This window comes from Ambystoma mexicanum, chromosome 6p (assembly GCF_040938575.1).
Source record: "Ambystoma mexicanum isolate Mex_15411 chromosome 6p, UKY_AmexF1_1, whole genome shotgun sequence".
Taxonomy (NCBI): Eukaryota; Metazoa; Chordata; class Amphibia; order Caudata; family Ambystomatidae; genus Ambystoma; species Ambystoma mexicanum.
The window spans coordinates 1,508,764,968-1,508,781,390 of NC_090935.1; the positions used below are offsets into that span (position 1 = coordinate 1,508,764,968).

At 46.2% G+C, this 16,423-nt stretch overlaps 1 protein-coding gene across 2 annotated transcripts in view; it reads left to right on the plus strand.

Moving 5' to 3' along the window:
* The window catches only part of LOC138510587 (tyrosine-protein phosphatase non-receptor type 9-like), a 1,111,802-nt gene that overhangs the window by 620,369 nt on the left and 475,010 nt on the right, over positions 1-16,423 (plus strand). For both annotated transcript variants that reach the window (XM_069626356.1, XM_069626357.1), the window contains exon 6: positions 11,707-11,817. In XM_069626356.1, coding sequence (XP_069482457.1) covers positions 11,707-11,817 — 111 coding nt within the window. The remainder of the gene's footprint in view (positions 1-11,706; positions 11,818-16,423) is intronic.

Sequence of the window (16,423 nt, forward strand, 5' to 3'; positions counted from 1 at the left end):
ACGCAATATCTCTACAATAGATCTAAGGGCGCTGAGGTCCACTTTTTGATAAGTGTTCGTTGGAGAAAGGTTCCTCAACAGGATTCAATCATAATAAAATATATATAAAACATATTTCTATTGAAGTTCCTATGTACATTTTTGTGCAAATGAGGCTCAAAGGTTTGTCATGGGCGCATCCATTTTGTGCAATGAAGCAGCCTCTTTTGTTAATGTTAAGCTCTGCTCTGGCGGCAATAATCAAGCAAAAGCCCCCTACAGGGAGCTTTTGCTTACTGCTGCCAGAGAGTAAAGCTTAACATGTAGAGGAAGCTGCCACAGTCTTTACAACTGCCTTGACTTTCATTTTACGTTGTCTGTGCTCCCAAAGCCCAGGGAAGCACAGAAAACGTAAAATGAAAGGCACAGCAATTATAAATTATTTGCAGGCCGCCGGCTGAGTTTTCAAAATGGCTACAACTTTCTTTTCTAGTTTCCCGAGCAGATGGAGCTGAAACTTGAAGTCGCAGCAATTATGAAAATGCTGGCGGCCGGCAAAGTATTCATAATTGCTGCAACTTTCTTTTTAAGTCTCCCGGGCTGCCCTGGGCTCGTTGGAGCCTGGGAGACTTAAAACATAGCCACGGCAATCATAAATACAACATAGTTGTATTTATAATTGCCAGCACTTTCGCTTTAATTCTCCTGGGCGCCCCCCGGGAGACTTCAAGCCAAAGTACTGGTAATTATTAATGCAACATTGTTATATTTATGATTGCAGGCACTTTCGTTTCAAGTCTCCCGAGTTCCCCGAGCCGGGAGAGCCCGAGCGACTTGAAACGAAAGGCACAGCGATTCTAAATACAACAACGTTGTATTTCTGATTGCTGGTACTTTTGATTTAGGTCTCCCGGGCTTCCCCGGCTCGGGAGAGCCCGGGAGACTTAAAGCCAAAGTACCAGCAATTATAAATACAACATTGTTGTATTTATGATTGCAGGCACTTTTGTTTCAAATCTCCCGAGCTCCCCCGATCCGGGGCAGTCCGAGAGACTTGAAAGGAAAGGCACAGTGATAATAAATATAACAATGGGGGAACCCAGGAGACTTAATTATAAATACACTGTTGTTGTATTTGATTGTAGGCACTTTGTTTCAAGTCTCCCGAGCTCCCCTGAGCAGGGGAGCCCAGGAGACTTGAAACGAAAGGCACGGCCATCATAAATACAACAACGCTGTAATTATAATTGCCTGGATTTTCGCTAAGCAGTAAAACAAATAAGCACTCACCAGCTGGGCAAGAAGGAGCCTGACCGCGTTCTCTGCTCTCCGGCTGTATTAACCAAAAGCTCCCAGTAGGGGGCTTTTACTTCATTATTGGCGGGAGAGCAGAGCTTAACAAAAACACCGGAAGCTCATTACTTTCACAAAATGGATGCCTCCTAGTGCTTGAAATGTTTGAGTTTGAGCCTCATTTGCTGAAAAAACTTACATAGGAACTTTCTTAAAAAATATTTTTTATATATATTTTTATGGCCCATCTTTTGAGACCATACCATTTTTGAATGAACTTCCCCTTCAAGCGTTGGGAACTTTATCTTCCTTTTCCCTCGCCATGATTTATTTCGTGTCTCCTGATCTGATGGCACTTTTGTTTACTTACATCTATTGGGCGTGGAATGTTGTGAATTTATAAACCGCTTCACAAACGCCACCACTTGTGTTCCTTTGATATCTTTAGTTCATTAATGTCCGCGTTCTAATTCTTCTAAAGGACGTCTGTGATCTCTATTCTATCTATATGTCACTATTCTTATTCCAGGTTTCAAGTCTTTTTGTAACACCCCAGACTGCAAGCTGTTCGCTAGCCTACAGCAGATTTCTAAAATATTTTTGAATACTGCTGGGTGGACTTTTAGTTCTTTCCCTTAATTTTCATGTATAGCAAGCCATTGATTTTAAGACCACATGTACTTCTCCCAGTGTCGGTGGTGCCAGAGTATTAAGGAGATGGGAACTAAACCGCCTCATGATCTGATGCTGCCTGGTTTTTATGCACAAACAATAGATCATTCTCTAGTTGTAATGAATCCATGCTCAGGTTTGCTGGATTACCTAATGACCCTGTAGAGCATGCAGGACTCTTGTGTTCGATGTGCGTCGACTCAATGTCCAACGAGGGCCTCCGTCTCGAGGATGATGTCATCAAAGTCATCTTGTCTTCAGTTCTGTTTTTCCGTGACAGCTTTAGCTTTGAGAAATATGGCGCTCTTCTCCACTTTGTGATGACTTCGTCATTTTGAGAGAGAAAATGTCTTCTTCGTTGACACCGACAACCCCGAAGACCAGGTTCAAAAAGTGTTGTGACTGTTGGTCGAAAATGTCTTTGACCGATACCCATCAAATCTGTTTGTGGTGCCTCAGTCTGGACCATAACACCTCAGACTGCTCCAAGTGCCAGTCTATGACTGGAAAGGCCTTGAAGGAACAAAAGGGGAAGTTGAAGGTAGGTGGAATCTCTAAATCCCCTACCCCGGCCAAGAAGCCTTCGACCCATGAGTCGGGAGGTGACTTTCCTCCGAGGAAGAAGGTCAAGTGGTCGAGATCGAAGAGTGGCTCTCACCACTCTTCTTCGTCCTTCAAGAAGTCTAAGAGAAGGCACCATAGGTTGCCTTTGTTTCCTTCATTGTCAGACGCTTCCCCTGAGAAGGTTTCTTGCCCAACTAAAAAATCCACTCAGGCCGAGTGGTAAGCATTCAGAACATTGATGCTCAAAATATTTGAAATGCAGAAGCCTTCAAACCGTGCTTCTACCACGCCTTGGAAAAGAAGCTGGGGTGTAAAGGGCTCAACCAAAATCCTGCACGCCCTCGAGCCCGGGACGAAGGCCCGATATGCATCGAGAGCCGTCAAGACCTCGATCCGATGAAGTAACATTGAAGGATCAGTCGAGCATAAGTCGAGGTCATCGACGCGAAGGCATCGACGCCAGCTGCGCTATCATTGCCAGTTGCGCCATCGATGCTGAGCGCCCCAGTAAAACCTATGGCGCCAATGAAGAAAGTTTCGACGACTCTTCCAGAGTCAAACCCATTATTTACAAAACCTCTCATTCCTGAGGAAACCTATGTGGCATTACCGAAAAAATACTATTTTGAGTCTTTCTTCCATATATGGAGAGAATGAACCATTAGATGAAGAGGCAAAATTTGGCCTCCAGTTTGGCACACCAAATATACCAGAAAGATTTATTGCAGAGGAGTCTAGGTTGAGAGACCTCGGACAACCTACAGACTGCCATTGGGGTGGATACCTCACCTGAGTTGGAGTTTGGTAGACCAGAGACTGGGGAGCATGGAGATGCGTTCTACAGACAACTCATGTCCAAGTTAGTGGACTACATGGGGTGGAGTAGGCCTTCTTTTGACATTTGAACAAGATGATCTGACAGACATCTTAGATAAGGGTCATCAGTCAGATCCTATATTACTGTTTCACATCGCTTTGCAGAAAAGGGTGGCGACGAATTGGGAAACACTGGAAACCAATCTAGCTGTAAATTAAAAACTTGACCAAGAAGTACCGCCCTTCCAGTAGTGAACCTGACTACCTGTCGCAACACCCCACTTCAGAGAGTCTCGTGGAGCAGGCAGCAACATCTAAGCAAGTGGCCTTGTTTGAGCATTTTAAGTAGCTTTAGGTTTTCACCCTAAGTTACAAGGGTAATCCAGACGTGTAACCCTTGCTCACTGTTCTTAGAGAGGCACAGCTCCACCTCACTGACAAGGCCCAACCAGGCCGAAACACGTGTCTGGGGTTGCCATTGGTTTTCTTGTTCAAAAGAGAATTGCCATGCATTTCGTTGCTGGATTGCCCTTGGGCAGGACAAAGACTGATATGCAGCGGAAATATCTCTTCTGTGAAAGGATGGTGAGCTAAAGACTCTGGTTGAAACTCTAACCCAGGATATAGGCGCGTAGTAGAGAAACTCCCAGAACCCCCTTGTTTGTTACCCTACCATCCCTCCAGATAGGGATGACAAAAGCGTAGATGGCTGGGCAAGGAATGTATTTTCCGCAGGGAGTATGGCACTCAAATCTGCCAACCCCACATTTGCCCTTGCAAAATGTACATTCACTCTGTGGGACTGCATTTCCATGGCGGCAGAGCACATTCCCGAAGGGGATGAAAGAGACGGGTTCTTAGCCATAATTAGACGGCAAAGAAGCCATGTGCGAATTACTTCAGACAGGTCTGGATTATGCTGATAGCATCAGCAGAGCCATGGCTACTAGCACCGTTATGCGCAGATTTGTGTGGTTGTGGAAGACGGGTTTTGCACCGGATGTGCAATCCAGACTTCTCAACATGTCCTTTGAAGGGTCTCACCTTTTTGGCAACAAGGTTGACGAGAGTCTTGGGAAGTTGCAGACCACAAAGACCTCAGCCAAATCTCTAGGTGCTGCTATTGGGCAACCTCAGCCTTTTCGACCTAGTGGACAACCTTAGAGAGGTAGATCGTTTTTCGCTACTACTCCTCAGTTGAAAGGGCGAGAGGAATGACCAGTCAAAGGGGCCAAAGAAGATTTCCTTGTGGTGGACGAGGAAGGGGTGCAAAGCCAGCTCAAACAGGGGCATCTTTACCATCTGCCACTGCATCTGCTGCCTCAAAACCTCTGAGGTCTTGAGTCACAATTCACCAGTAGGAGGCCGACTGTCTCAGCATCTAGAAGAATGGTGAGCCATTACTCCGGATGCATGGGCTTTGGAAACTGTAGCCCACGGTACTGCCTTCCTTTTATACCGAGAACTCTGAACAATCCACCAGGGAACCACTCTGAGGATTCCAGATCCTCTCCTTGTGCCGCAGATTTTGACCCTGCTAGAGAAAGGCGCTATAGTGCCTGTAGCGGAGAGGAACAAGGGTTGTTAATCCCCTTATTTCCTAATACTCAAGAAGGACGGAGGACTGAGACCCATCTTGGACTTGAGATACTTGAACAAGTTCCTCAGGAAGGACAAGTTCAAGATGGTCACACTTTCTCAGATCCTTCAGGCCCTCCAACTCCGGGGTTGGATGGTGTCATTGGACCTTCAGGATGCTTATTTTCATGTGCCAATCCATCTCAAGCACAGAAAATACCTGAGCTTCGCAGTTGGCGGTTCTCATTATCAATTTCGAGTTCTGTCATTCGGGCTGACCTCCGCCCAAGGGTTTTCACCAAACTGATGGCAGTAGTGGAAGCGAGTCTCAGTAGAGGGGGGATTCCCGTCTACCCCTACCTGGACGACTGGTTGATCAGGGCGCGTTCTACCGAACAAGTTCTTGATCATCTCATGCCCTGCAAATCCCTTCACAGACTGGGCTTCTCCCTCCATTATTGTTATTGTTATTTTGCATTTATATAGTGCCTTATATACCATTGGTATGGTCTGAAGGCGCTGGTAGGTTGAACGCCCTTGGGAACCGAGGTTCGGGTCAGTGGAGAGATTAGAGAGGGTCAAGGGTGCGTGTGCGCACCAGGTATGTGTGCAGCTGGTGCGGAATTTCTGTGGTAGCTGCTTCCTAGCGATAGGTGTGGTGGTGAGAGTATGTGTTCGGTCTGGCAGGATTATCCAGTCCGAGTGAGGCAGCGTTAGGCCTGACGAGAACGCTTAGCTGGGGGTGAGAAACCAGCAGTGTTTACTTAGAGTGACGGGGAGTGAGCGGCGGATGTTGATATGAGAACAGATATACCGAATGGTGTCATAGTATCTCTGTGTTCTACTTGAGTGGTGGTGTAAGGAGAGAGTAAGCGTGGGGTGTGAAATGAAGTATGCTCTTACAACGGTTCTTTGCGTTCCACATCAAAGTCTGCACATTACGCAGACCGGTCCGGTCCGTGCGATGTGTTTTGTTTCTCATCTGCTCTTATGCACTATTCATCGGGTCGGCGAATTCTTCCGTATAGCGTACTCCTCCATCTAGCATGGAGGAGTACACTAATCATGCGCTCTGGTCCATTCATTCATTTGTTTCGTGTGTTCACCCGCTCCCCAGGCTCATCTGTTACGCACTCAATCGCATCAGATGCTCATCCGCCACTTGTCAGTTCTTCATTCATCAGCTCCGTTCACTCTTACGTACAATGTACTTAACTGTTTTGTGTTCACTCGTTTTCTCGCTCTTATTTCTCGCTCTTATTTCTCGTTCGATCGACGCATACCCGTTCTCTCGCCATACTCAGCCGCTTACTACACTCGGTCGCCCGACATACTCAGCTGCTTGCGATACTCAGCCGCTCGCTACATTCCGTCGCTCGTCAGATTCAGCCGATAGCTGTACTCAGCCGTTCCCTAAGCTCCTCCGCGGTCCATGTTCTTCCCCTCATTACACTCAACCGTTTTCTACATTCATGTGCTCTCCATATTCATTCAGCCGCATTCTACACTCGTGTGTTCTCCACATTCATCTGTCCACCACATTTATTGGCTCTTCATATTCGTTCGCTCTGTACGCTCACCGCCCTTCACAGTCATGCGCCCTCCGCAGTCATGCGCCCTCCGCAGTCATGCGCCCTCCGCAGTCATGCGCCCTCCGCAGTCATCCGCCCTCCGCAGTCATCCGCCCTCCACAGTCATCCGCCCTCCAAAGGCATCCGCCCTCCAGTTATCCGCCCTCCACAGTCATCCGCCCTCCACAGTCATCCGCCCTCCACGGTCATCCGCCCTCCACGGTCATCCGCCCTCCACAGTCATCCGCCCTCCACAGTCATCCGCCCTCCACGGTCATCCGCCCTCCACGGTCATCCGCCCTCCCCGGTCATCTTCCACAGGCATCCGCCCTCCACACTCATCTTCCACAGGCATCCGCCCTCCACAGTCTTCCGCCATCCACACCCATCTTCCACAGGCATTCGCCCTCCGCGGTCGTCTGCCTTCCACGGTCATCTGCCTTCCACGGTCATCTGCCTTCCACGGTCATCTGCCTTCCACGGTCATCTGCCTTCCACGGTCATCTGCCTTCCACGGTCATCTGCCTTCCACGGTCATCTGCCTTCCACGGTCATCTGCCTTCCACGGTCATCTGCCCTCCACGGTCATCTGCCCTCCACGGTCATCTGCCCTCCTCCGCCGTCATCCGCCCTCCGCCGTCATCCGCCCTCCGCCGTCATCCGCCCTCCGCCGTCATCCGCCCTCCGCCGTCATCCGCCCTCCGCAGACATCCGCCCTCCACAGACATACGCTCTCCACAGACATACGCTCTCCACAGACATCCGCTCTCCACAAACATCCGCCCTCCACAGTCATCTACCACAGGCATCCACCTTCCACATTCATCCGCCCTGCTCAGTCGTCCGCCCTCCACAGTCATCCGCGCTCCACAGTCATGTTCCACAGGCATACACCCTCCACAGGCATACGCCCTCTACAGTCATCCGCCCTGCCCAGTCATCCGCCCTGCCCAGCCATCCGCTCTCCACAGCCATCCGCTCTCTACAGTCATTCGTCCTCCACAGTCATCCGCCCTCCACAGTCACTTTCTACACATAGCCGCTCTCCATACTCGGACCGCTTTCTACAGTCAATTGGTTTACACACTCATCCGTCACCCCCATTGATTTTGCTCGTATTGTTCATCGGGTCTCCAGACCCAACCGTCTTCCAGACGCACTTGTTAACCGCTTTCATCCTCCACATTCATTTATACTTGTCTAGAATCATCTTTATTCATTCGCCCTTCTCACTTATCCGTTCACCCCACTCATCGGCTTTCCAAGCTCGTCCACACTCTATTTTTCTTTTGTCCAAGTCCCATATGACACCTTCTCAGAAACTCCAATTCATCAGAGCTGTTCTGGATACATCCTTGGGAAAGAGCTTGCCAACCGAGGTGAGGGCTCAAGACATTCTTCAGATGGTAACCAAATTTCAAAGTGCCCATTGTCCCCCGACATTCGTTTTTTTGAGGTTGCTCGGCTTTATCGCATCCTGCATTTTTCTGGTGCCAGAGGCCCGCCTGAGAATGAGATCCCTTCAATGGGCTCTAAGAACTCAATGTTCCCAGTTCTCAGGAAAAATGTCAGAATTACCTCAGGTTCCAAGCAGGGTTGCACAGGATCTTCTGTGGTGGGCCTGCGAGGACAACATTCTGAAGGGAGAACCCTTTTGGCAACCATGGCCATAGATAACAGTAGTGACGGAGCCCACACCAACGATCTGACAGTAAGCAGTTGTTGGTCTCCATCTGAGTCCAAACTTCACATCAACCTTTTGGAGCTGAGAGCAATCAGACATGCCCTGAAGGCTTTTCTACCCTCTGTACGGGGAAAGAATGTCCTATTAATGACAGACAACACAGTGGCCATGTACTACTTCAACAGGACAGGAGGTGTAGGGTCACTACCACTGTGAAGAGAGGCAATGCAGCTCTTGTTCTGGGCAATACTAGAAGAAATCTCCCTATCAGCAGTTCACCTAGAGGAGAACATGGCGGCGGACGCTCTGAGCAGGCAGAGCAAAGTCTACACAAGTGGGAACTAGCCCAGGAAGTCCTTCAAGAGATTTGCACCCTTTGCAGAACCCCTCAAGTGGATTGGTGTCGACCGGAAGTGGGAACTCTATTGCACCAGGGAATTTCCCCCAAGAGGAGCTCTAGGAGACTCGTTTGTGGTGGACTGGGAATTTACTCTCATGTATGCGTTTCCTCCAGTCCCTGCCATTACTCATGTGATCAGGAGGTTGAGAAAGTTCGGGAAACACATGATCCTAATTGCCCCAGATTGGGCCAGGAGAACGTGGTACCCGGACGTTCTGGACATGTCCATCTGTCCGCCAATGCGTCTTCCACAAAGAGAGAACCTTCTCTCGCGAGAGGAGAGTCAGATTATCCATCCAGAGGTGAAAACACTCAACCTTCATGCTTGGTTTTTGAAAGGCTGAGGTACAAGGATTGGGACCTCCCGGATAACGTAATGGAGATTTTGTTTTCGGTCAGAAGGCCAGCAACAAAGTCTTTGTACCGTTGCTCTTGGAATACATTCTGCAACTGGTGCCGAGAAAATAATGTAGATCCTTTTCTATGTAAAACACTGGATGTTTTATCCTTTCTGCTATCTTTAGCCAATCTGGGGCTCCAGATTCTTACTATTAAAGGCTATTTAGAGGTGCTGTCAGTCTTTAAGCGCTCGTCAGATGAATGTTCATACTTTCAAATTCCACTGGTGACACAATTTTTCTAAAGGGGCTCACCAACGTGTCCTCACCCCTCCCACCCCCCGATCTCCCATCTCCATTCTGGTTTCCAATTTGGGATCTTAATTTGGTTCTAAATTTCTAATGCGTGCACCTTTTGAACCTTTACATTCATGTTCCTTAAGGTTGTTAACCTTTAAGACCATTTTATTGGTAGCTCTCACATCAGCCCGCAGAATGAGCGAGTTGCAGGCACTTTTGTCCAAGCCACCCTTTACTATCTTCCACAAGGATAGGTTTGTTCTAAGGGCTAAACATTCATTTTACCCAAAATCATTTCTGATTTCCACATAGGACAAAACATTGTTTTGCCTTCTTTCCATCCCTCCCACGCCCCCTCATCCTAGGAAGGAGGAGGAGAGATTACATAGGTTGGACCCTCGTAGAGCTTTAAGCTTTTATATATCTAGACTGCCAAATCTCTGTATTGATGATCAGCTTTTCATTGGCAATACGGGCCACAAACTGGGTCAGGCTGTCTCTTAGCAGACCTTATCCAGATTGATCATTCTGGCCATTTCAGAATGTTACAGGTTTCCAGGGAAGGATCCTCCGGAAGGTTTAAGGGCCCATTCCACCAGGGGCATGGCTACCTCTTAAGCCCCGCAAAGGGATGTACCAATAAAAAATATTTGTTAAGCGGCAACGTGGTCTACTTTCTTCCCTCGGTCAGGATGGTAGCTTTGGTAAAGCAGTCCTGCACTCGGTTCATGAAAACAATTAAAATCAAATTCTACTCCCTCCACCAAATATTGCTTTGGGAGTCTAGCAAAGATGAGGAATACGTGGGAGGACACAATCCATTCGAAGAACAAGTTACTTACCCGTGTTAACATTCTTTCGATTGGATGTTCCGCCCACTTATTCCCCATTGCCTTCCCAGCCTACCCCACAGTAGAATTTCCCATGCTATTACAGCTTTTGTTCCTTCAAGGCTGAGTACGGTCATTCCTGTGTTTATGTGGGTATTTCTGCTGTAAGGGAAAAAAACAGAACTGAAGCCATCGGGCGCTCTGCGTGCTATATATGCCTTCGATGACATCATCCTCGAGACAGTGGTCCTCGAGGGACATTGAGTCGATGCCATCGACGCACAGCGCCCTCTGCCGAAAAATGTTTTCTGAAGCTGGATATCGAATATCAAAGATGAGGAATACGTGGGAGCAACATCCAGTCGAAAGAACGTTACCAGGGTAAGTAACTTGTTCTTCTCAAAGGTTGAAAGAAGTTGGTGCTCTTAGCCAAAGAGCCTTTATTGGTCTCAAGTGTCCCCCTTTGGGCTCACATGTCTCTAGCAATTCTGTTTGATACAAATTTGTACCCAGATCCACGATAATGATTGATTTGGACAAAGATTAATTTGGAGAGTTTCTTCTCAAATTGTACAAGCGTTCCATTCTTCCTTGGGTAACTTGAAGCTTACCTTTATTCCTCTGTGCTTTTCTGGCAGACGGCTGTTTGTGGCACGTCACAGCGCTTCGTGCATACTGCCACTATTGAGAAGGCTGTCTAAATCGCACAGGAAGGAAAGATGGTTACAAAACTAGGACAAACTCTTGCTGCTCCAAAGACACCACTAAGTACAATCTGCTTTTGCAGTCTCTCGTCAGGACTCCACTTCGCATTGCATTTTGATTTTATGTTAAATAATAAAAACCATTTAACAAAAGCATTTTTTTGTGCAAACTGGAAAAACTAGTGATAAAAAGAAACGGAAAGCACATTTGATAATTTTTTGTCATGACCATGGAACCCCTCGCCAGCCTGGGAAGCAATACAACTGAAACCTATGAGGAAATAACCCATAGGCCAGAGAATTTACAAAACTGTGGGCGAGTTACCTGAAGGCGGGCGTACTACGTGACTCACCCCCTGATGACCTGAAATCGGACAGGAGCTGCAGTAACAAGAAGAGGGAGATATAGAATTACAGCAACTTAACAATTAAGATCAACAGGTGTCAATATAACAAACATTTTTTCAAAAAATACCTGGAAACCAGCTGCTGTATACCTGGAAACCAGCTGCTGTCCACAGTAAGTCCAATAGCACTCGAAGCGGTTATTTAAATACTCTACACCTAAATCCCTAACACTAACCTGCATCCAGAAGTTACACATCATGACTGTTGCAAGAACTGTAGTCTCCTGAATGAGCCCTGTTTATATAAGGCACCTTCCTTTCCGTTCTTTGAGGGACACCGGATCGTCCATTCAAATATTTTATTGATTCACTTTCGCTGTATTTATTGAACTTCGGCTCTGTATAAATATGTATCGACTTGTTTGCAATTGAGATTTTGAAATTACTTTGCTGAACTGAATTTGTCAAAGGTGCACATTTATCCTTCTTCTACAGCATAAACAGCGTTTTAAGTATTAATTTGCGGTAAATCTATGACATTACATTTGCTTTTTGTTTTCAAACCTTGTTTAATACGTTCAGTTAGAAAGCTAATTGAGCATTCTTATTGTTTTCTCTTTATGTACATAGGGTGCCTTCCCTGCCCGGCTGAAGTGTGTCTTTATCGTTTCATCACCCCTGTGGTTCCGAGCACCTTTTACGGTCTTGCGACTTTTTGTAAGGGAGAAGCTTCGTGAAAGGGTATATTTTTTTCTTTTTACAGTTTACTGAACAATGTTAAACTGTTATTAAATGTACATTGTGACTGCTTCACTGCTAAATTAAGAAACTTTTATTTTTTATATTGGACATTTAAGCTATCTGTAAAGTTCTTATCATGCTTGTCTTTTAGGGAACAACCCTTAACAGATGTTGTAGAGTCAAACCTATACCTAAAACTGTAACTGTTTTTGCAAGCAAGATAGCTCAGCCTCAGAATGTATTCTGGCAGAGAGCGCTTTATCTTTGATGTTAATGAACATTTATATCGTTAATACCAATTATATCATTTAGGAGTGGCATGAATTCGTTATGAAGCTCAGTACTAAATAACAATATTTGTTGTTTTATTAAGTCAAGGGAACCCCACAGTAATAAAGTAAAAATGTCAGTGGTCCTGCATTGAATAACTGGGCAGAAATACAGTTCTTCATAATAACATCTTTTTTCTGCATGGGCGATATGCAGTGTAACGAAGTGCAAGAAAACTCAATGTTGAGCATCCAGTGTGTGTTTGTAACATTGAAAGGCTATGGTTTACATTTTTGTTAAGTTACGAATTTACACCTAGGAAGATCCTGCAATGCAGGATTGTCTTGCACTTTGCTCCCTATTTCGTATAGAGCCCTCAGTCATCGCCCTACACTTGTCAGAGTCCTATCTATGTTTTCAGGCTATATTGAAAAAATGCATTACCAGTCCTATTCCCAAATCCAGTCGCACTCATGGGATGTCCAAGAGAAACAAGTGCAAAATAGCATAGGCTGCTTAAGGGTCTGTGGGAACTGAAGGTCACATCAATGCTTTTCAAATGTCACAGGCCCACACGCCCATTTATTCAACGTCTTCAGTGGTAGTGGTCATAGATGCAATTTCATAATTAATACTGTCTCTGTTGGGGAGAATTCTCAAAAATGTGCTAATTTCCTTCTACCTTAGAGACCCCCAGCTCTTTTGCTGGACTTCATGACTTTTAATTTCTAACCTGGAGAGAGTGAGCCCTTTTTCTCACACTCTCATGTATTTTTATTGTGATTTAGACTGTGTTTCTTTTTAACTTCGGAGTCTGACAATCTCCATAGGCATCATCTTTTACATTGTGACACACAGCACCTTCAGTGCAGTGGCACAGGGAAGTCCTACTACTGTTTCCAAGAGCAGTGAAGTTAAATTGACTTTACTTACAAATGTAACTTTCTAGACCCTGCACACAATATCTTACCATAGGGTGCTGGAGGAGTTACTTAGTATCCCTTTTTTTTCTAGTTTCTCATGTAACATTTTTATGTTACCCTTTCTACAATTAATGGCTGGTGGCAGTGGTTTACCTTTTACTACCATTGTGTGTTTTTACCGCGGGATGCGTTCGCAGCTACAGTAAGGCACCCATGGGTGCCCATTTTGTCAAAATAACCTTGGTCTTCTTTTTTCACCATTTCTTGTCAGAAAGGTCCTTCTTGAGATTTATTCTGCACGCCAAACCAGGTTTGGTCCCTTTGTTCGTTTCTTTGGCGTGATTCACGAGTGAAGCCTGCCTCTGGCTCCAGTATGTCTGGCAGGGCCAGGAAGTGAGGGAGGTCCCTTTATGCACCCAAAGGTGATTGGCCGGCTGGCTGTCCGGGCAAGGACAGCCACCCTGCTGTATGATTGACAGCTAGGCTGGAATTAATGGGAGAAACCTACATTAAAGGTGATGCTTTTTGGCTTTGAAGGCAGAGTCTACCACTGGACGAAGGAATCCGAAGAAGAACTTGGAAGAGACGCCTGCTGCAACTCCTGGACCATTAGTTTGCCCGGCGAAGCGCTGCTGATGTGCTGAAGCTCCAAATTCACCTCGACTAGAGAAGCCCTGCAAGGACGTCTTCTCCCTTTTGAGTTGGTGGGACCCATCAACTCCAAAGTAAGCCCGTCTTGACATCCTCTCGAAGCTGGTTTTATTTCCACTGCTGCTGCTACTGGAACCGAAGTGCCAAGGAGAGGAACACCAAATTGTGTGCATTGCTTTTAAGCTGGACCCAAGCGAAGCCTGAGCCACTTCAACAGAGTGCTGGACCCCAGAAGCAAGGAAAGTCTGAAGTGGTATCTGAGAACCGCAGTGTTGCTATTTGCTGTCAGACAGGAGGAGCTGAAACACTGAAGGACAGCTGAATTGTAGTTTGCCCATTGCTGCCGCTGATCTTCCCATTGCAGAGCAGGAGGCCCCAGACGGCCTCCCTCTTGTCCCCATGACTGAGGCTCAGGAAAAACAGGATCTGCTGAGCTGTACAGGAGCATAAGCCATTTGGAACCATTTCTTCAAACCAGAGGTACTATAAAGTCTAAGAGAACTTACCTCTTATTGTGTAGCCTTACTTGCTCTCAGTTGAGACTTGTCTTGGTTACCTTGCAGAGTTGCTAAAGCTTTGCCCCTCACAAGCCTCCCAGCTTGTGGCCCTTCAAGTGTTCCATTTCTACATTTTTAAAAACATTGTGCGAGACTTTATACCTACCCGCAAAGAAGATCTTCAGCTCCCCTTGACTTTGTGCAATTAACATTGGCTGTCCTGGCTCCCTGAGAGACTCATTTTCACCTCTGACTTTGTGCTTTGGCCTTTACCCCAGGAAAGGGTTAATTTACTCTGCATTGCAAGGTATCAAAAGTACTTACGTGTTTATTAATTATTTGTTAACCTTTGTTTTATTCCTCTATTATATCTTTTACACCAAACTCAGTATTGCTCTAAATGTACCAGTGATAAATCAATGTCCACAGTGTGCTAGCTATTTGTCACCTGAGGGTGAAGGAAGTGTCTTTGTGCCATCCCCAATGGGTGTCATCTGATTTAGAGAAACAGAGTGCGATTTCAAGTGTATTAGAAGTGTTATATATATTGCTCCCTTCTCAAGAAGGCTTATACAACTGACTGTGAAATAAATTAATCATTGTTTTATCAAGAAACCATGTGCCTGGCTGCTCAGCCACACTTCAAACCTGTGTAGTTCAGACTTGTACCAAAGGTTGGGTCCCTATTGCCAGGAGGTCAAGGTTATTGTAGCGCACCCAAAGGGTACTGCGTACAATCTTGCCTAACAGGAGGAAGAAATTGCCAGATATGGCCCAGCAAGGCTGGTAGACATTAGAAGCAGATATGCGTTCACTGCAGGCATACCCTGCACTTACTTGATATTTTCGAAGGGCTTACATTCAGTAAGTCTGTTGATCTAGAATACCCTCGTAGCTATATACCAAGGCCTCCTTCTGATGACTGATGTAATGCATTCATTCACAGGTCTGCTTACCACCTAATAAAGCTAATCACACCTTCTATCATCTGCATGATTGATGCAAGAATAGCTGCTTTCTGCCCTTGGTCCATCCAGTAAAGTGGAGGACTCTTCTTTGTTGTGCCCTCCAATAGGGCTAATGCGTAATTCCCAAAGTGGTATCTCTTTTGATATACACTCGAAGACCTCCAATAAGGACCAAAGAAACTTGTCTCAGTAATAGGCAGCCTCACTGAAGATACAAATCCCATATCTTATTGCTTATAAAACCATTGTTCATGATTTGGCTTTGTATGAGATTACGGGCTCATCGATGAATGAACCCCCTAGCCTTTTACATTATGAAATTCCTTGTTTTATGCACTCGTAAGATAGTATTTTAGCAGTATGTTTCCTCAATCTTAATTCATTACTAAATCTTACACTTAGATGTGTTGGGTTACTATAGTGTGCGAGAAACCTGAGGGTATTCCCACTCCTATTCCCCATTCATCCTCTGTGCACATGTCTAGGGAAAGGCTGTTGCTTTTGGGTCCTGCCCTGGGGGTGGACAAGCGAAGGAGGGTCACCTGGGTGGAGGGTCTTTGGGCAATAGGTGTTGGATGCCCTTGGGAGAGGCATGGTATCCCCCTTTCCTACTGACGACCAACCCAACTCTTCCCCCACCTTTATGGGCTATTGTGAGTCACCTTCCCTGACTTCCTCATGTATAACCACTAACAGTACTGAGACGAGGAAGAGGCAACTAGGAGTAATGAAGACTACGTGGTTTTACTACTCGTACTGGAACGAGGAAGAGGCATGCTGAGAGTTGTAGAGGTCAGGCATGTCCCCTTAATGAGTACCAGGCAGGGCTGATTGCACCTTCGCACCTGCAGCCTGTTAAAGAGCTACAGGTGTATAAAAGAAAGCCCCAAGTTTTTCTTCCTTTTACACAGCCAACCGGGTTCACTCTTCTCCCCGGTACTGTGATTAAGAAGAGTAGTTACAACTTTTCTTCTTAAATGGGTGTAAGTCCCAGATTCGTGTAACAAATGCAGTTCTCTCCCCAGGTCGACTTGGTGCACTCTCCTGCCAAGGGCTAGCTTCTGCCATAACTGTTCTTCTTTAGAAGGGTGCAAGCCCCAGACACACCTGGCTTTAACAGTTCTCCTTCTAGGTAGACTTGGCATACTCTCCTGCCAAGTACTGCCTATTGCACAGCCAACTTGGTTTGCCTTTCTCCAGGTAATGTGACTATGAAGATGAGCAGCTGTGGTATTCCCTTCTTTCATCTGTGAAGGCATCATGAAGTAAGACGCACACAATCGATTCAGTTTTCTAA